A 20,855-nucleotide genomic window follows, 5' to 3' on the forward strand; every position below is an offset into this window, starting at 1 on the left:
ATTTGTGTTAATTCGTAATTCTGTTTCTGGCAGAATGCAAGTTGAATGTTCTTGTGGGGTTTGATGTGGGTGCACAGAACATATTTGCTGCTCAGAAAACATTAGAGATGAAGGTGGAAACTATTCTCCAACGCATTACCCAGATGCAGCCCATCAGCTGTACCTCTGGCCAGGTTCCCTCAATACAAGTGGGCATGCTAGCAATGGACTCTGCCTCTGAACCTGTTCAATTGGACTTCACCAACAGATACAAGGAGCTTATTGAGCCCTTCAAGGCCCTCCGAAATCGTGGACCTTTTGTTCTAAATGCTGCCACAATCAAAGCTTATACTGATAGATTCAAGAGTCAGCCTTCAGATAGTGTCAAGGTAAATCATTTCATTCAGGGCAAATTTATCTAACCATATTGTATGTACAGTACTGAATATATCTGTTTATTTATAAACAATTATTTTTACAAAATGTTTTATTAATCGCTGTTTTACACCCATGAAGGTTGTGATCCACTTAACTGATGGATTGGATGCCCAGTACAACATCCTGAAAGAGAGAGTTGAGCTGATGCGTTCAGATGGTAAGAGTAATCATGATTTTACATATATATATATATATATATATATATATATATATATATATGAAAATTACAGAATTTCACTACTTTACACTGAAATATTGATAGGCTGTCTGTTCATTTTCTTTATTTCTATAATCACCAATACTTATATTTGTTGTTGATGATGATTTAGACATCTCATAATATGTTACCATAAAATTTTTTTTTTTTACAATTTCCTTAAGGTGTCAGTAGTTTTATTCTTGTTGCACTGGAGAGAGTGCCACAATTTGAGGATGCAGTTCTCTTGGAATTTGGCCGTGGCTTTAGGTACACACGACCTCTGCGTGTCAACCTCATAGACTTGGATTATGAACTTCTGGAAGAACTGGTGAGAACTGTCCTAATTGTTAATTGCTCAGTCAGATAAGCTCACTAAGGGATGACCTTCTAAAATGACAAAGACAGTCGAATATGTTTGTCTAATATTATTTTGGTTGTCTCATTTTAAGGATAACATTGCTGAGCGGGAATGCTGTTCTGTTCCATGCAAGTGTAATGGCCAGAGAGGGGACAGAGGAGCTGTTGGTGTTCCTGGACCAAAGGTCAAGTTCAGTTTTTGAAAAACAACATTTTATACTACAACACAGATAAAAAAAAAAAAAAAAAATTCTGAAATGAATCAGCAATTGCTCATGTCAATGTTTGATTGCCTATAGGGTCATTCTGGTGGTCAAGGCTTGAGAGGACATCCTGGTTATGAAGGTGGTCCGGTAAGCATGTATTAATTATCTACTATGAATATATATATAAAGATTTAAAAGGCTTTTTTTTCACTCACATTTATCTGTGATTTAACATCTACCTTCTCAATAGTTTGTAATTGCCCAGTTTTTCACTACACATAAAGTTACATAGATTTTACAGCATGCACTAATAAATGGAAAGATCTTTGCACATACATTAACATATCTTTACAATTGTTACGGTAATGTGTTACGGAAAGCATGTTACATAATAAAATATGTTAATTTATTAATTTAAACCACAGCACTGGAGTTTCTTTTCTATTTATTTTAATGTTTTTGCTCAAAAAATTCATCATGAACAACCAAAACTTTTCTGTTGTCATTAAATCAGATTTTAGTTTGATGGCAACATTTTGACAAAATGCAACATTTGTGTAAGTGGCATATTGTTTCTCATGATTGCGATAATCCATATTTTCTCAGGGAGAGAGAGGTCCACCTGGTGTAAATGGAACTCAAGGATTCCAAGGATGTCCAGGTCAAAGAGGTGTTAAAGTAAGTTGAACTAAATTTCATTTAAGGCGGTACATTATGGTTAAAATATTATGTAACCAATCTAATGTATTTGTTTTACTTTTATTTAGGGATCTCGAGGATACAATGGTGAAAAGGTAAGAACTCACATAGATGAAACACTTTTGTTATCATGTCATAGTAAATTGATAATATACTGTATTATCATGATTAAAATGAAGATAAGAGTATGTTTAATTGATAGCATTTGTTTTGTTTTAGGGTGAAATTGGAGAGATTGGTTTAGATGGAATCAATGGAGAGGAGGTCAGCTATTTGGGATTTTGTTGGTAGTGATCAGTTATACAATAGTTTGTTTAAGTCTTTGAGTATGCCAATTAAAATCTGTTGTTGTCTTTCAGGGAACAATTGGCGTTGCTGGCCCTCCAGGAGACAGAGGAAACCCTGGCGAAAGGGTAAGTCATTTAGAATATAGTGGAGGGTAGGGTCATGAGGAATATATTGAAAATAAATATAGTTATTCTGATATTGTTGGTATGTTTCTAGGGACCTAAAGGGGCCAAAGGCCAGGCAGGAGATGTTGGTCAGACTGGAATCCGTGGTGATCCCGTATGTATTTTATACATACTCATATATGTCTGCTCTCTTATTTACTCAAGGATTTGACTTAATTTAGAATGAGTATTTCTTCCTTCAATAAGTAAGGTTGATGCTGTTTTTGTTGTTTTAGGGCATCCCAGGAAGAGACAATAACGAGAGGGGACCAAAAGGTGATCCAGGCGATGCTGGCCCACCGGTATGGTCCATTATTTTATTTTATTTTATTTTATTTTTTATTTTTTTTACCATAGTTCATACTGTTTGTCATTTTGGTAGATTCTTCCATTTATTTGTCTGGTCAGGACTGTAGCACATTCACACATCAATATTGTAACGCACTAAGCTTCATATGAAGCTTCTTTTATAGTTCTGCACTATAATCTCATAAAAAATCGTAGAAGTTGTTTCATTAATTATGTTTCATTTGATTAAACTATTTCTCATTACATGTAATTTTAGTCTCTGGTCATAGTCAAACTTTAAAACTTCGTATAGTAGTAATTCTTGCACATTTTGTTAGTGTGTCCTAAATGTGTATTTGTGTCTATGTTAATAAAATCCAAAACAGTAATTGCATTTTTGAAATTCACTGAATTTTTTTCTTTAGGGAGAGCCAGGAGTGGACGGAAATAAAGGAGGACCTGGTGAAGCAGGCAGACGGGTATGCTTCCTCGACCAAAGAGGATGTCTTTTCTAACTTACCCAGCAGTGCTAATTGGGCTAAAATCCTTGCAGTCAGTTCATAAATAATCTTTTAAAAACCCCAAACAGCTCAATCAAATGTTTAGAATCTAAGAGTGTTATGAGATAAGAATCAATTTATATATTAGCTTTGACAGTTAATATATAGCTTCATGTTGTCTATGGCAATACATTTCAAATAATATTATATGGAATATCCATGAAATGTTGAATGACAGATTGTTCGGTTCATAATCTTATTCACCACCTTCTCTTTTGAAAAAGGGCCCTGATGGTAGAAGGGGGTCTCCTGGTCAAGCGGTGAGTACACATATGTGACCCTGGACCACAGTCTTAAATCGCTGTGGCATATTTGTAGGTATAGCCAACAATACATTGTACAGGTCAAAATTATTGTTTTTATTTTATTTTATGGCAAAAACCATATTAGGATAATAAATGAAGATCATGTTCCATTAAGATATTTTGTAAATTTCATACTGTAAATATGTTAAAACTAATTACATTAGTAGATATTCAATACATTTCAGAAGATCATGTTCCATTAAGATTATTATATTTATATTTATATTTATATTTATATTTATATTTATATTTATATTTATATTTATATTTATATTTATATTTATTATTATTATTTATCAAAGATCCTGTTGCATTTTAGGGTGCTCCTGGAAGGCCAGGGAGTGATGGTTTACCAGGAGAGACAGGAATTGGAGGATCTCGGGTAAATTTATCGGCTGTACATATGCTACATTTTTATTATCAAAGAGACTATATATTTTTATGTAATATAACTATTGCATATATGTGCTTGATTCAGGGTCCCGCTGGACCAATTGGAGCACCTGGTTTAAGAGGAGAGGATGGAAACCCTGGTCCAAGGGTAAGATTAGTTATTTTCTTGTTTTCAATACTTCTCAAGGGATGATGGTATCAATAATAATTACCATTTGTGTGAATGTTTTATGCCACACACACAAACAAAAAAATACAATTGTGGGTTTATTACTTATTAAAAGAAACAATATATATATATATATATTTAGGGGCCAGGAGGACTGCCAGGACCTGCTGGAGAAAAGGGTAGAAGAGGTGCCATTGGCCGGAAGGTACTGGTTACCTTTAACAACATTTATCAATTAATTGCAAGGCAGTTGCACTCTCATGTTCCAGTTGACATTGGCAAGCTTGTTTTTTAAAGGAAACATCTCAGTGTCAACTGAAAGCAACGCTTCTGGAAAGTTTGTATTTGTACAGTTTGAGAAGAGGAAATTTACTCACATTTTTGTTTCAGTGCATTAGTGTGAGAATTAGGGTGCTCTTTCAGCTTCTTAATGTATGATCATTGCACCTTTTATACAATATTATTGATACAATTCTGATTCACTTTTTTCTTATTCACTCTAAAGGGTGAACCAGGGGAGCCAGGACCTAAGGGTGTCGTTGGACCCCTGGGACCCCGTGGGGAGCCTGTAAGTGAGATGTCACAGTCTGCACCAGTCATACCAAATACATTTCATACATTGTAACAAATGTTAATAACAATCAGTGTAATTATATAAAACTTTCACTAATAGATTTAATAATTATAAACATTACTTCCATATTAAAACATACAGCATATTGATAATTGATCTGTCGACTGATCAATCGACTGTATGACAGCAGTTTAGCCTAGATCAAACTAAGTGTATTCCTGTTTCCTGTGCATACAGGGTGAAGATGGACGAGATGGTTTTGGTATACCTGGTCCGAAAGGACGAAAGGTGTGTGTGTGTATGTGTGTGTGTACTTGTTTTTCTATTCTGGTGGGGACTTAAACCTGAATACACACAGACTCATGGGGACTTGTGTCATGGTGGGTACCTAAATTGAGGTCCCCACGGGTAAACAAGCTAATAAATTACACAGAGTGAAGTTTCTTGAAAATCTAAAAATGCAGAAAGTTTCCTGTGACGGTTAGGTTTAGGGGTAGGGTTGGTCTAGGGTGATAGAAAATACGGTCTGTACAGTATAAAAACCATTATGCTAATGGAGAGTCCCCACAAGGATAGCTGACCAGACTGCAGATAAACTGAGCAATGGAAAGCGTAATAATCAGCTTTGCAGCTCATTATACAGGCCTTTGTCTTCTCAGGTGTAAATCACAATGATATTCATGATAGTTGATGCCTACTCGCATATGACTTTTACCAACAAAAAGGGTCTTAAAAATTTAAATCAATATATTGTTTTCTGTGAGTGAGTTAACAAGATGATTTTCACATAATTTAGAAAGAAAAATTCTAGGCTACAAGCTCCAGTTCTCAAAAATCCTGGGAACCATTGTTCTTTATGTGTTTTATTGCCTTATTCAAGTGTTTTAACATTTTTAGTTTTTCACTAACCACGCATAACTTTTTTTTTCTCAAAAACACAATCATGTACATACATGCATTTCACATATTATTATAGCCCAGTTTGTGCTGATTACAGTGAGATTAGACTTTACCCATTTAGATATTTATAAGAAACTGAAAAAAGCACAAATGTCAGGGCATGACAAAACTTCTCCAGGCCCCAGAAATACCCTTAGACTCCAGAGCTACTGGAAGGTTCATTATTCCATTTCTGATCATCAAATGTCTGTGAAACGTGTGATGTCTAGTTCAGTTTATGTCTCTGCATACTAATATATTCTCAAAAACTTGTATTTTATACTGAGTGTTCTTAAATGTTATTTTAGGGTGATGAAGGATTCCCTGGTTTCCCTGGTCCAAAGGTGAGTTTACTGATGTTGTCTGCTCCTTTGAATGTTTTACAGTATATACAGTAGTACTCATACTACTGTGCACCCTTTAAATTCTAACTAACTGTTAAATTTGAATTGATTCAAAGGGTGAAGCAGGTGACCCTGGTTCAAAGGGAGGACCTGGACCTAGAGGAAACAATGGCCAGAGAGTGAGTAATGTTGATGGAATTATTTATAAGTGGATCCTTACATCCATACTGCCAATAATCACTAATAATATGTTTGTGTAGGGTACCTCAGGGGAATCTGGTGGATCTGGACAAAAGGGAGATACTGGATACCCAGGGCCCCATGTAAGCACCATACTTTAATATAATACTGCTTTAAAAAAAATAAAAATAAAAATATATATATTAATAGGAATGACTTTGGATGTTCTTTCTTACAAAGTGTTCAATTCTCTCTGCAAGTCATAAGCTTTGATTTACTCAAGTTGTTAAATGTTATTTTTTTTTTTTTTAATTAGTGTCAGGCATTAGTTTGGCACACAAAAATGCTCCATGGAATGAATCCAGATTGTTCTACCCAGCTGTGTTCAGCTCTTGAGAAAGTGTCTTTTTTTTTCTGTTGACAAAAACAGGGTCCAAAAGGAACCAGAGGACTTGGTCCAGTGGTATGTACTTTTTCCTTTCTTTCACTGAATAAGTTTCTTTATTGTTTTGTTCTACTTTCATGCTTGGAACATTAATTCCAAAAAATTTTGTCCTGACAGCAATGTGATCTGGTCAAGAAAATTAGGGATAACTGTCGTAAGTATAGTGATTGTACAGTGTCTAATTATGCTGTCTTTCTTATAGTTTGAGTTATACCTTTTATATACAGTGGGGATCGAAAGTTTGGGCACCCCTTGCAGAATCTGTGAAAATATGAGTAATTTTCAAAAAATAAGAGAGATCATACTAAATGCATGTTATATTTTATTTAGTACTGTCCTGAGTAAGATATTGTGCATAAAAGATATTAACATTTAGCCCACAAGACAAAAAAAATGCTGAAATTATTCAAATAACCCTACTCAAAAGTTTGGGAACCCTTGGTTCTTAGTACTGTGTTCTGTTACCTGATGATCCTCGACTGTCTTTCTGTTTTGTGATGGTTGTGCATGAGTCCCTTGTTTGTTCTGAACAGTTAAACTGAGCAGCGCTCTTCAGAAAAATCTTTAAGGTCCTGCAGATTCTTCAGTTTTCCAGCATCTTTGCATATTTGAACCCTTTCCAGCAGTGACTGTATGATTTTGAGATACACCTTATCACACTGAGGACATTTGAGGGACTCAAACACAACTATTTAAAAAGATTCAAACATTCACTGATGCTCCAGAAGGAAACAAGATGCATTAAGAGCTTTTGAAAACTTTTGGAATTTGAAGATCAAGGTAAATTGTACTTAATTTGTGTACCGGGAAACATACAAGTATATTCTGTTGCTTACGAAGGGCAGAACTAAATGGAAAAAAATTATATTTCAACAAAATAAGACAAATTTGGCCATCTTCATCGTGTTCAAAAGTTTTCACCCCCAGCTCTTAATGCATCTTGTTTCCTTCTGGAGCATCAGTGAATGTTTGAATCTTTTTAAATACGCTGCTCAGTTTAACTGTTCAGAACAAACAAGGGATTAATGCACAACCATCACAAAACAGAAAGACAGTCGAGGATCATCAGGTAACAGCGCACAGTACTAAGAACCAAGGGTTCCCAAACTTTTGAGTGGGGTTATTTTAATAATTTCAGCATTTTTTTGTTTGTTTGTGGACTAAATGTTAATATATTTTATGCACAATATCTTACTCAGGACAGTACTAAATAAAATATAACATGCATTTAGTATGATCTCTCTTATTTTTTGAAAATTACTCATATTTTCACAGATTCTGCAAGGGGTGCCCAAACTTTCGAGGCCCACTGTACCTTCTAATAGTTACGCTTTTAAATTTTGAAATATTTCTCTATTTGTTTCTCTTCTTTTAGCCTGCTGTTATGGTAAGTGATTAAATTAACAATCTCTTCTGCTTTTGCACAGTACTGTAGGGGTCACATTTTAAAGCACTCATTGCATAAAACTGTACTTTAGCTTGAGTTTCTAATTCTTCAGGTGCTCAGGAATGTCCTTTATACCCCACTGAGTTGGCCTTTGCCCTGGATGCATCAGATGGTGTAACACGCCCTGCTTTCAACAACATGCGTGACACTGTTCTCCGCCTGGTCAGTGACATCACTATTGCTGAGAGCAACTGTCCCCGAGGTGCCCGTGTTGCTCTAGCACTCTACAACAATGAGGTGACCACTGAGATCCGCTTTGCAGATACCCAGAAGAAGCGAACACTTATTGAGCGAGTTCAAGGCCTCCAGACTCAGCAGACCCGCAAACAGCGCAACTTGGCGACAGCTATGAACTTTGTTGCCCAGAATACATTCAAGAGAGTTCGCAGTGGGTTCCTAATGCGGAAGGTTGCTGTTTTCTTTGTCAACGGTGCTGTTCAAGCCAATCAAGAATTAAGTGCCGCTGCTTTGCGCCTCTACGATGCAGGAATTTCCTCTGTATTCCTTCTTAACCGTGAAGATCGCCAACTCTCAAGAGCCATGCAGGTAGAGGCAGTAACTGCATACTGCAACAATACTGCATGTATTGTGCCTTAATGCGTAGTTGGGCTTAATTTTAGGTCATATGATTTTGAATAATGTGTTAAGTAACTTCACGCCTTCATTAAGGTAACTTCCAAATCGATTTGAAGCTTACATAAATTTTCTGTGTTCGAATTTAAATGGGGGAAATGTCAATCACTAGGACGAATTATCTGTAACTCTACACAAACTCTGACAAGTTTAATTAGTGTTTTAGTGAATCAGAAGTCAATTAATTAAAAACCTGACACAGCTAGAAGTATTTGGCATAAAAGAAAGAATACCATTAAGTATGATACGTTTACTCTGTTTCAGCTTAACAACACTGCTTTAGCCCAGATTATCATTTTACCCTCATTTGGAAGTGCTGAATACAACAATGTCATCAAGAAGATCATGACCTGCCATATCTGCCTGGGTAAAACTGTGTTATCATGCACAACAGAGTTCAACAAACACGAAAAGCCACCAAAATTTGTAAAACTGCAAAAGAGTACCAACAGATAATATTCAAATGTCGGTTTTCTTTCATTTTTTAATTTTAATTTTAATTTTTTTGCCAGACTTCTGTGCCCCGGATCAGATGTGTGATTATACCCCACGAACTGGAGCCCGGGGTCGGAGGGATCCCACCACTGACTTGGACATCGACATGGTCTTTCTTCTTGATAGTTCAGAGAGCACCTGGCCCTCCGTCTTCACAGAGATAAAGCAATATGTGGCTCTAATGACCGAACAGCTAGAAATGTCCCCTGAGCCAGCCAGCACTGCCCATCATGCTCGAGTAGCACTTGTTCAGCATGCACCTTATGAATACTTGCACAATGGCAGTGGCATTCCCATCAGCGTGACCTTTGGTTTGACAGATCACAAGTCACCAAATAGTGTTCAAAGTTTTCTACTGGATAAGGTGCACCAGCTTGAAGGAGGACGGGCCCTTGCAGATGCTCTTGAAGCCACTGTTGAACATGTGTTTGAGAAGGCACCACATCCCCGCAATTTGAAGGTAATAGTTCTGTTGGTGACTGGACCAGTTGAACTGCATGAGGAGAGGATAATAAGGGCTGCCACTGAAGTTAGATGCAAAGGATACTTCATAGTGGTGATTGCAGTTGGAAAGCGGTTTAGTCCAGGGGATGTCCGTGTCTTGGCCCAAGTGGCAAGCGAGCCTTCAGATGTGTTCTTAAAGAGGGTGGATAAACCTTCAGGCTTCTATGATGATCATATTCAGACATTTGCCCGACTGTTGCCCAAGTACCTTGGCCGTAAGTCAGAGAATTGTTTTAACATTCTCAAAATCTCCATTGATGTATTAGCCTGTCATTTTGTACCAGGTACCAAAAACTGTTATTGACAGTTTCATTTTTTTCTGTATAGTTGAAAATGCTTTCTACTTGTCACCTGAAGTCTCTAAGAAGTGTCAGTGGCATCTAAGTGACCAGCCACACAAATCCCCAGTCAGTTTGCCAAAAACAGAGTGAGTATATTTATGAGCAACATGGTCTGAAACCCGCATATGTCCACTTTCTATGTTGCTTCTGCATTGATAGAAAGCAATTCACAGACATTATGAGTTGCTTAATAACTTCATTCACATTAATACTGAGTTAATAAATTGTGTGAATGTTGCTATGGTGTCTTTTCCAGGATACACCAGACGCAGCATGGACAGAAGGAGGTTCATGACAGAAAACATACAGGTACTGACAGTAGGCACCGTAGGTTGTGGGTATTTGTTTATAGAGACATGTTTGGGGTTGAATTCTGGTCACATTGTGTGTATGTTGATGTCCAGAAACAGATATGGAGAAAATGCACCTGGTTAACGTCACCTCCAGCGGATTCTCCCTGCAGTGGTTGAGTGGTGATTCGAAGGCCACCCATGAGGTTACTGTGACTCGCCTGAAGGATCACAGTCTGGTGCTGAGGAAAAATGTGACCGGCAGCCATCTCTCCATTTCTGAGTTGGAGGCAGCCGAAACTTACCATGTAGTGGTCAATACTCGCAGTGTCAATGGTCATGTTGCCAGCACCTACAAAGGCATTGTTCCCACAAGTAAGTTCATGTTTTTTTAAGCAATCGATTAATTGACAAGTAATGAAATTAAAAGAAATGCATTACATGAACAGCTAAAAAAAAAAAAATTGTCATCTACTTCTTTATGAAGCAGTAAGATTTTTATTTATTTGAGTGGAACACATTACTGGTGATGTGCAGAGTGTTCCTCATCTGCATTCGTCAGGAAACACAGTGCACTTAACTCCACAAAAGGAGAAGAGCTAGGCTTAAACCTTATTTGGTTAGTGAAGGAGATTTGTGGCCTGTTCTGGAAGACAAGATTTTCAGTGAATAGTAATTTATGACCTGTTTCTTACAAAGGTTTTGGGTGTCTTAAACTTGTAGACCACAAATCATATGGACGGCTACTTTTTCTTCTTTATGAAGCTGGCCAGCCCTAGTTCTTATTTTGCAAAAAAAGCAGACTGGATGTCCTCATAAAAAGCACATTTTTAATGCTTCCTGGTCATTAAAATTTTATAATGTCAGCATCAGTAAAGTAAATTGATAACCTAATTGTATTTATTGATTTATTAATTTTCACAAACCATTCTTTTAATGTTGGCCAGTGCAGGATGATGTTACCTTTATATTCATTCTTCATATTTAACAGAATCAGCACATCTGAAGGTCCTTACTGTAAGTGACGTGATGGGGATTGTGCCCACTGCACCCTTGAGTAAACCAGAAACAAGTAAGTGACAGAATTAACTTTGCTCATTTGATATACTGTAGTACAACAGAGCTATGTGTTTTTCTTTTATAACTCTAGCTTCCATATTGTTACACACAGGTAGTATAGAATAAGAATGCTTTAAACCTTGCCAGAAAACCTATGATTTCTGCAGGATCTAGTTAACCTCAGATTTCTTTTGAACAGAATCAGCAGAACAGAAGGTTCTTACTCTAAGTGAGGTGATGGGGAATGCACCCTCTGCACCCTTAAGTAAACCAGAAATGAGTAAGTGACCAGATTTTTTTTCTGAATCTAGCAAAACGAACAAAGCAGAGGAAATAATGTTTTAATAGACCTTGCTCTCTTACAGTACATAATTGAAGTGTGATAAGAAAGCATTCACGATGACTGAAAACTATGATTTCTGCAGGATCTAGTTAACCTCAGATTTCTTTTGAACAGAATCAGCAGAACAGAAGGTTCTTAATCCAAGTGAAGTGAAAGGAATTGTCCCCTTAAGTAAACCAGAAATTAGTAAGTGAGAGAATTTGCTCTATAAGCAAGATGATTTTACTCCTATATAGAGAAACAAGAGCACATTCTTAGTGCATTCTCCCAAGTAGGAAAGCCTTAATGTTGGCGGAAAGCCATGAAGTTTTGGAGATCTAATTAACCGAGATCTGGTCTTTTTGTACAGAAATGGCAGAACAGAAGGTTCCGAGTGAAGCAATGGGGATTGTGTCCTCTGCACCCTTAAGTAAACCAGAAACAAGTAAGTAATGCTAACAATTAACAGCAGAATCATCTTTGCATGTTAAAAATTTGCATGTTAAAAGTTTTTTTTTCCATCAATTCTAATCCACAAACAAACAGCACATGGATCAGTTCAGTTTTTTGTTTACCTGTTTGTGAGCAGACAAGTAAACTATTTTGTTTTGACTTTTTTAAATAATATAATAAAGCAGCCTTGTGAGTGCTTTGGGATAAAAGAAAAAAAAGTTCTTAGAGGTTTCCTGTGTTTTAGAAAAGTAAAAAATCAAGTGTCTGCATATACAATATTCTTTGCACTGATTGTTTCAAAGACAAAATATATACATTTGTAAAGTCAGAGCAGCTTATAAAACTGCATGTTAAAGGGTATTTTTTAGAGTTTTGAATCTGCACTGTAAGTGATTTCTTAATTATGTTTGGACGGAGGCTTTCGGCATTGCAAAACAATGAGGTCATTGTTTTTATTAGCTGGCAAAAGAGAGCCCCATTTAATTCAGGGTAGTTTGACTTTTAACATAAATGCATCTACAAAAACTAATAAACTAACCTTAGTTGTATTGAACTAGACATTGTTCGACTTGACCCACTAACAAAGTGCAATACAATGAAAGGGGAAAATGATTGTCTCACATAAAACTCTGTTATGGGTTATGAAGCAGAGATTTGTGAAATGGTCCCAGCACAGACAGAGTTAATGAGACTGACATCACAGTAATTACCTGCAGATGGCTGATATATAGCACATAAATCAAATGAACCAGAAAAGGGATGTAAAATATAAATGTTTCAAAGTGCTTTTGCAAACAAGGTCCAATGGCCATTTATTTGGACTGACGGGGCTGATAATACTAATGAATGCATTTAGAAACATGATTCCTATTTTATCCAAAGATATTTAGGAAACTTAATAATTTCTTTGTCAATAGCAAACTTTGCCTTTTGCAGATATAACCTATAACAAAGTGTAAGCAGTAAAGTTTAAATTCAAGCTTGACTTGAAGATGACATGATTTGCATAATCTGGACTTTAATACAGCTAACCCACTCAAATAATTAGCTAATTCCTCTAAACGAGCTACAGTCACCTAAAATTTACTGACTATATGTTCATTAACTAACTTTGTCTTTCCTCTTTCATGATAAACCCTCTTTGTTTGTGTCCATTTGTTTGCATGTTTCAGTTAACAATCTAATGGACCCATGTTCACTTGACTTTGACACTGGGCTGCCATGCAAAGATTACAAAGCTAAGTGGTACTTTGACAGACAAAATGGATTCTGTACACAGTTCTGGTATGGAGGTTGTGGAGGAAATGACAATAGGTTTGAGACTGAGGCTGATTGCTTCAAACGCTGCATGAAGCCAGGTATGTGTGCCATTTGACCCCTTGACCTGATCACTGCAGCGACTGATTTATCCTGTTATTTCTATTTCAAATACATCATGATTGAGCCATAAAATTATGAATTATGAGTATACAAGTTGCAGTACTCAATGTCTTAAATCCCAAAACAAGATGAACTGAAACAATCTATAGCTACAAAAGTAGATCAATTATTAATTGGCTAAGATGGCTAAACTAAAGCATTTACAGCACACTAAATGCAGTGCCTTTCTCAATAGTACAGTGATGTATGACATACTAACTCTCCAGCACACAAATATAATGTTTGTTCTATTACTAGCCTATTACTTGGCTACTTGTGGCTTCTAGAATACTTAAAAGAAGGTACAATAAAATGAAAAATGTAAAAATTCTTGAAAAAAACAAAACTTTTTTTTTGACTACCACAGTGGCTGAACCTAAAGCAAGTGAAGAGCATGTCAAAGCTGTTCTCCCCCCAGCACCAGCTCCAGGTCAGTCCACCGGTTAACTTCTAGTAACCCATTTCAACAGTCATGAAGTGTTTCAATTCTATTACAAGACCACATTAAAAAAATGCTAACTGAGAGAAACAGATTTAAAATTCAGATTAGATTCCTTGCAGTAATGTCAAGTCACCTTTTATTTTTATATTGGTTTATAGACATAAAGATTTCAAAGCTGTTTCACAATATTAAACAGGAAAGTAACTGAATCAATGATACAAACTTTGCAAAAGAGGCAAATCCAAATCCTGCTACAGGCCTAGCAGCTGTATCAAGACCATAATGTCATTATTCAGTTCAGTTTAATTTGTCATGAAACAATTCAATTTGGCAGTATGTATCTACAGTATAAGACAGTTCTGTTGTCATTCAGTTCCAATAATGCCTGATTCATGTGAATTGGTTTGCACAAGAAACATCCTGTCATGGATAATAATTCATACAATATGGCCCATGTTCAGATCATGAACTGTTTTCTTGTGAAAGACCTTGGCAAGTCAAGTAACTTATTTTCCTTAGTGACCAATACTTTTTAATGATTCCTGGAAATAATTGCAACTAAATCCTAATGTAAATGTTGTGTAAAGTGAACTGAAAGGTTTATATAGCTGTGGAAATTTTTAGGGAAAAATATGTGGTTATAAGAAATCACTTTGCAGTTGACATAACATATGAAATGCCACCGTCCAGAAATCATAAAAATTGTATGCAGGTATATATATTTGCAAATAATCAGATACTCAATTAAAATCACTGTCTTTTTTTTCTCATCCTTGCTACACCCTCTAACAGCTGCCCTGCGCTTCAGTGTGGATATCTGCAAGTTACCAAAAGAAGAAGGCTCCTGTACTAAATTTGTGCTTAAATGGCATTATGACCCGCTTAGTGGAAACTGTACCCGCTTCTGGTACGGAGGATGTGGAGGGAACCAGAATCGCTTTGATACACAAGATGAGTGTGAGAAGGCTTGTGGAAAAGCAGGTGTGTTTACTTCAAAAAAATAGCATGTCAAGGTCATTTTAGTGTAAGTATTGATTGATAAAGAAGGTATCGCTTTAACATTGTCTGTTTTTAACAGCACCTGTAAAACAAGGGATCATAGCTGCGGTTAAAACATAGGAATTAATGAAGATTGTAAGCTAACCACTGACAACACTCAGAGGATAGAGCACCTAAAACAAGAAGCACAGCCACAGCCAAGATGCCTGCACTGGAGCTTGTAAGAGGATTGAAGAAATCCTTGAAGTAGTATTTTCCACATAAGAAAAAAAAAAGAAAGAAGCAGAACAAGATTCTTTGTTTCGTGCTGGTGCTACATTCAGTTTATTAGAATTGTTATTGTTTTATTTTTCATGTGTGTGAGGGTTTGAAAAAAACCCATTGTAAATGTCCAGGACAATTTTTTTTTTAAATGTTATGCTATTTTAAACATGTGGTTTGCTTGTGAAAGTATCTTGATAAAAACATATCAGTAAATCTTTGTAAGGTCATGACGATTTAATTCCTTTTTTGTGTTTTTGTTTTTACTGCTTGAGAGGAAGAATTTTAATTGCTCTTTCTGGTCATATCGCTGGATATCTCCCTTGACTCTAAAATCTCCAAACAAATGTTATTTTGATGTTTGATACCATGAACATTATATGAAACCAAGAAAGTAATTTCTTTAAATATGCATTTTTTTGGAACCATTGCCTTGCACACAAGTTTTGGTTTCAAAAAGAAATTGGAATGTATTTTTTACATTCCATATGATTTGGGGTGGGGTTTTTTCACTTGGAAATGGGCAGATATAAATAAATTACTCTTTCTATAAAACTTTGATTTTGATTGTGCTTTCTTTTTTTCTTTTTTGTAATGCATCACAAAAGATTCATGTTTAAAAGTGATTTTACTCTTGCTGTGAGTCATGCTGAGAAGAATATCATTTTATGACTGATCATTCACGCCAAATTCTGCAGAGAGAACAAGAAATAAATGAACAGATGTGGCCTTTGCTCAGAGGAAAGCATAGTGTGTAATTCAAGACATACTGCACTGGCAGCTTATATTTCAGAGGTACAATAACATTATTCTCCCTTTCCTTTATCCCGCATACATACTGCAAGTTCAGACATTGAAAAATTATATAAAATGAATCAGCTTGTTGAAAGTGCAGGAACCTGTGCATATTAAAAAGAGGTTATAGCCTCTGATTTCCTCTGTTCCACCAAAGCTGTAATTTCATCACTCTCCTGTGAACAGTTGACTTTTTATCACACTGGGAATTACCCCAAATCAAGACTGTTTGTGGAGGACAGACGGCTTCACTGGCAGATGTTCTATAAATCAAGTTCTATGGCAACTAAAGATAAACTTCGAGAAACATTTCACTGTGAACTCTATGTGACCCACTTTAGAAAGATTACAATTTCTTAACATTTTCAGAGTAACACTACCACATAAAACTTTCCAAAACTAGTTCCAGTCTTTCGTATTTATAAAGTTATTGTAAATAGCTTAAATGGGAAAGGTCAACAGCTGAGTCAATAATGTATAAACTATGAATTTTTTTCCATTCCTAAACTGTATGTCAATCCACACATTTTATAAACAATTTACAAAGCATCCCTTTCACGTGTTGCATTTTCTTTTTCTGACAGTCTGTTTGTAAATACATCACAGCAGCATATATGCATCCGGAACAATCTGCAGCTAGCTATGTGGATTTTGCAGCAGTCCTTGTGGCCCCCTTCCCATGCTGAGGCTTACTTTAACTGTTAACTCAGGTAGATGTTAGATTTAGATATTGAGTTGGGTTAAGGGATATAGTATATGGTCATGCAGAATAAGCCATTAATATGTGCCTTACTAATAAACACCTTATATGCTAGTAATAAGCAACTTATTAGTGAAAACTGGTCCTTAAAATAAAGCGTTACCATAGTAGGATGTTATTACATTCTTCTTCTGGTTTAGTTAAACAGAAGTTTAGAAGAATGAAAAACAGTGCTAAATCAATGGTGTATTTCATTGACATTTTTATGAAGATTTTGGTTCGCTCCTGCATAATTTTTCACAGGTCTTACACACCCGTACTAAAAAGACTTCACTTCAGTACTCAATTTTTAGGAATATGGTGCCTTTCAATATAGATTATTATTAATATATTATCTTTCTAATACTGACCTTTCAAAACGTCATACCTGATAGTTGATTTAATATGTGTGTGTGTGTGTGTGTGTGTGTGTGTGTTTGTGTGTGTGTGTGTGTGTGTGTGTGTGTGTGTTAAATATATTCTCATCTCTCAACAACTATTTTTAGGCATCATGAAACAAATTTTAAAAAGGAGTGGAAAAAAGGGAAGGGTTCATGTGTACACAAAGTGGCGGAAGAAGCTCTAGAAGTGTGAAGTAGATACACTCTGAATATTAACAGGGGATTTCAAAAGGTCTACATGGTTCAGTTGTCTGTGTAAGTTACAGAGTACATAGTTCATAGTTCTTGTTCTTTTCTATCTATTCAGATGAGAAGTTCAAGCTTTTTTGCTCTGTGACTTTTTGCTCTGAGTGTATCCCAGGCTCATTGAATGACTCATCCTAATGGGATTTTGGCTTTCCACGGGTTCAATAAAAACAAAAACCACACATATATTTCAAATCATGAAAGGGCTCACCATAAGTCCAATTTATCTGCAAGCTGCATCACAAAGGAAAACTATCTCCATTTTTCTGACTGTGGGAGACAAGCATTTCATGGCACTGGCACCGTATCTGTCTCCAAGGTCATTGGCACCTTAGTGTAACATCATTCGTTTGCAATTTGTTACATGTTTTTGTTTTTCGTGTTTGATGTGAAAAGGCACTAACAAATCAAAACAAAAATCAATATATTGTATGTTGTTGAAGGTTCAAGACATTTGTGTAAAACAATAACTTTTACAATGTATTTATATCTCATAATTGTAGTTACTAATTAGATGAATTTTCTTTTCTTTTTTTAACATTTATTGCTAGGAAACTGCATTGATAACTTATTATTATTTATCCATTTACCCATTTAGTATTTACCCAATGTTGGAGGTTAAAACGAGAAAAACTAAATAAATAAAAATAAGATTATAGTTCTGGCCTTACCTCATTTCCTTTCCTTCTGAATGATGAAATGTTTTGGGGGAAATTGGCTAGTCTTTGATCATAATTATGATAAACATATGTTTAAATAATAAAAAAAAAAAACTTAAACTGTAAGATGCATTACAGTTTAAATAAGTAAAAACAAAGTATCTTTAAACTTTAAGAAACATTACTTCACGAGTGCATAAACATTATCTATATCAAGCCATAGATGTAATCAATGCATTTTGCTGTTTAGAAGAAAATGCTCCTGTAGCATGTTGTACACCACTATCAGTCTTTCTGAAGAATCTGCAGTCAGAATGGTATAATATAAATCCATGTTTAATATTTAGAGCTAGGCTTTTGTTAAATTAATTGTATAATATTTAAAAAATAAAAAATAATATTTTGCTTTTTTACACAGCTGTACATAACTGTCCATTTATTTAGTGAAGAGAATCATTATGTCCACCTCAGCCAAACCAAAATCACATCCCACACTCATCTTCAGCCTTCTGCCCCAGAACAGTGATTAGCCCTCAACCCACAGACTTCCCCCTGCTCCAGATGAAAGATGGGAAAGGGCTTTTTCCACTGACTCGTAACATCCTGATGCTTCTCATCTGCCTCCGTTTTGGGTAATATTTCCACGTCAGCCACCAATGAGACACCAAATGCTCCCATTCGTTGGGAGAGGGTGAAGCAGGCAAGAATATTCTTCACAGATACCTGTTTGTTCACATGCAAGTATGAACAATTCTGGTTAAACATTTTGAATTGTATACTTTATCTTGTGCTACTGGGGGAAGTCGTGGCCTAATGGTTAGAGGGTTGGACTCCCAATCAAAGGGTTGTGAGTTCTAGTCTCGGGGCCGGACGGAATTGTGGGTGGGGGTAGTGCATGAACAGCTCTCTCTCCACCTTCAATACCACAACTTAGGTGCCCTTGAGCAAGGCATCAAACCCCCAACTGCTCCCCGGGCGCCGCAGCATAAATGGCTGCCCACTGCTCCGGGTGTGTGCTCACAGTGTGTGTGTGTGTTCACTGCTCTGTGTGTGTGCATTTCTGCACAAATTCTGAGTATGGGTCACCATACTTGGCTGAATGTCACTTCACTTCACTTCACTTCACTTCACTTCCATTCTCTCTCAGTGACTTGAATGGAAAATGATTGAATCTAATTGTGATGAGAACTGACTGCTTTGGCTGAGTGTTTAGCACATCTGCCTTTCCATATCCTGACAAACTTGAGCTTCTAGGGAGCATTATGTAATTTCTTGGCCTGTACATGTTTAGGTTTGAAGCCCATGGAAAAGTACTCTAAATTTATGGAGCAAGTGGCAGGTTGAAATAACAAAAACTTTCTCAGTAATGTTGAAAATGAGATTTCTCATAATTCTCATTAGTTTGTCTTTTGCTATCAACTAACACTCTGCTGAACAATAAATACTGCTTAATAATAGTAATAACAGGGACAGTCTGTCCTTGAATCCTTTTTTTTTTTTTTTTTTTTTTACTCTATGTACTCTATGTAAAAACCTGCATATTAGGAAATATGCACATTTGACACTTGTACTACACTGTACTATACATACACTGGTGGCCAAAATGATCAAACAATAGTATTTACACAAGCTAAAAATGGTTTTAAGTCAGTTATTTCATATAAGTCAGTTTATATCTTTTGCTGTAGTGTGTGAGTAAGAAATATCAGTTTACACTTGAAATTTTGTCATTAATTGTATAATCCAGTGAGATTTTTGTTTGCACAAAGAGTCTGACAGCAGTCAGTGCTCCACACAAAGATCTGATCTCATCATCATCCAGTCTGTCTGGAGTGACATGAAGAAACAGTAGGTAGGTTTCTTAAAGCATCTTGGAGATGTTGCCACAGCTCTTCTGGATTTATTCTGTCTCAGTTTGTTCTGTTTCTTCATGTCACTCCGGACAGACTGGATGATGGTGAGATCAGATTTCTGTGTGGAGCACTGGCAGCCGTCAGACTCTGATCTGACATTGTATTATATACAGTATGTTTTAGGCCTAATAAGCAAGCCACAATGCTTAAACCTTAAACTGACTGTTTTTTCAGGGCATAACTGCAGTGGCCCTAGAAAAAGGGCTGGTAAATTAGATTTTTCCTGTTGGGTGGGCTTTAGGTAATCTTACCAGGAAGCACAGTTGATAATTACAGTCTCCATGCAACTCGTGATAAAAAAAAAAAACAAGTTGTATGAATTATTTGGAACACCCAGATAGTTGAACAACTTCAACAAACATACAATGTAGATTAATAAATTAAAAATGAGATACAATCTTGGATGACAGCTAAACCCCTGCACAAAGAAAAATAATGGCAATGATTATTTGTAGAAAGAAGATAAATCTTTTTCCTTTTTTTATTTTTATCTAAGATCATAATAATGGAACTAAAATGCACAACTACTTGGAGCCAAATGAAAAGCAGCTGCAGCTTGTTTAACTGTTCTTAAAAGGATTGTTTTTTAATCCTTGTGAGTTCATTTTACCACGGAGAAGAACCTAAAACATTTGCTATAAGGATGGCAGTGTGTTTTGTATTTGGAGGCCACCTTCATGTGTGCGCTGGTGTTCATGTTGGTCTGACCGCTTCCGTAGTTTACATACAGAGACATAATGACAAAGCAATGCTATCCACCTCTGACTTTTTATGGACTAACAGGGTATGTGAAATACACAAAAAATCTGCAGAAATTTCGGAATTCCATATGGGTCAAATTAAATGAGTCACTCTTTTAACTCTATGAGGTTGCACCATTCTTTAATCAGGAGCATCTACCCCGCTCCAG

At 36.1% G+C, this 20,855-nt stretch overlaps 1 protein-coding gene across 32 annotated transcripts in view; it reads left to right on the forward strand.

Moving 5' to 3' along the window:
* Positions 1 to 15,747, forward strand: part of col6a3 (collagen, type VI, alpha 3) — a 137,830-nt gene extending 122,083 nt beyond the window's left edge. For 29 of the 32 annotated variants that reach the window (XM_052565966.1, XM_052565996.1, XM_052565995.1 and 26 more), the window contains 38 exons: positions 34 to 368; positions 496 to 574; positions 799 to 944; positions 1,066 to 1,158; positions 1,273 to 1,326; positions 1,786 to 1,857; positions 1,947 to 1,973; positions 2,098 to 2,142; positions 2,238 to 2,291; positions 2,383 to 2,445; positions 2,567 to 2,632; positions 3,044 to 3,097; positions 3,403 to 3,438; positions 3,803 to 3,865; positions 3,962 to 4,024; positions 4,188 to 4,250; positions 4,551 to 4,613; positions 4,857 to 4,907; positions 5,867 to 5,902; positions 6,019 to 6,081; positions 6,163 to 6,225; positions 6,513 to 6,545; positions 6,645 to 6,681; positions 7,903 to 7,914; positions 8,027 to 8,520; positions 8,872 to 8,974; positions 9,120 to 9,821; positions 9,934 to 10,033; positions 10,204 to 10,256; positions 10,352 to 10,612; positions 11,229 to 11,309; positions 11,496 to 11,576; positions 11,754 to 11,825; positions 11,989 to 12,063; positions 13,244 to 13,429; positions 13,858 to 13,920; positions 14,725 to 14,913; positions 15,011 to 15,747. In XM_052565966.1, the coding sequence (XP_052421926.1) occupies positions 34 to 368; positions 496 to 574; positions 799 to 944; positions 1,066 to 1,158; positions 1,273 to 1,326; positions 1,786 to 1,857; positions 1,947 to 1,973; positions 2,098 to 2,142; positions 2,238 to 2,291; positions 2,383 to 2,445; positions 2,567 to 2,632; positions 3,044 to 3,097; positions 3,403 to 3,438; positions 3,803 to 3,865; positions 3,962 to 4,024; positions 4,188 to 4,250; positions 4,551 to 4,613; positions 4,857 to 4,907; positions 5,867 to 5,902; positions 6,019 to 6,081; positions 6,163 to 6,225; positions 6,513 to 6,545; positions 6,645 to 6,681; positions 7,903 to 7,914; positions 8,027 to 8,520; positions 8,872 to 8,974; positions 9,120 to 9,821; positions 9,934 to 10,033; positions 10,204 to 10,256; positions 10,352 to 10,612; positions 11,229 to 11,309; positions 11,496 to 11,576; positions 11,754 to 11,825; positions 11,989 to 12,063; positions 13,244 to 13,429; positions 13,858 to 13,920; positions 14,725 to 14,913; positions 15,011 to 15,051 (4,172 nt within the window). In that variant the 3' untranslated portion in view covers positions 15,052 to 15,747. Of the gene's footprint in view, positions 1 to 33; positions 369 to 495; positions 575 to 798; positions 945 to 1,065; positions 1,159 to 1,272; positions 1,327 to 1,785; positions 1,858 to 1,946; positions 1,974 to 2,097; positions 2,143 to 2,237; positions 2,292 to 2,382; positions 2,446 to 2,566; positions 2,633 to 3,043; positions 3,098 to 3,402; positions 3,439 to 3,802; positions 3,866 to 3,961; positions 4,025 to 4,187; positions 4,251 to 4,550; positions 4,614 to 4,856; positions 4,908 to 5,866; positions 5,903 to 6,018; positions 6,082 to 6,162; positions 6,226 to 6,512; positions 6,546 to 6,644; positions 6,691 to 7,902; positions 7,915 to 8,026; positions 8,521 to 8,871; positions 8,975 to 9,119; positions 9,822 to 9,933; positions 10,034 to 10,203; positions 10,257 to 10,351; positions 10,613 to 11,228; positions 11,310 to 11,495; positions 11,577 to 11,753; positions 11,826 to 11,988; positions 12,064 to 13,243; positions 13,430 to 13,857; positions 13,921 to 14,724; positions 14,914 to 15,010 lie in introns of all 32 variants that reach the window. The other 3 variants (XM_052565967.1, XM_052565968.1, XM_052565987.1) reach the window with 3 other exon arrangements.
* Positions 15,748 to 20,855: the final 5,108 nt, after the last annotated feature.

The sequence above is a fragment of the Carassius gibelio genome, chromosome B9 (genome assembly GCF_023724105.1).
Source record: "Carassius gibelio isolate Cgi1373 ecotype wild population from Czech Republic chromosome B9, carGib1.2-hapl.c, whole genome shotgun sequence".
Taxonomy (NCBI): Eukaryota; Metazoa; Chordata; class Actinopteri; order Cypriniformes; family Cyprinidae; genus Carassius; species Carassius gibelio.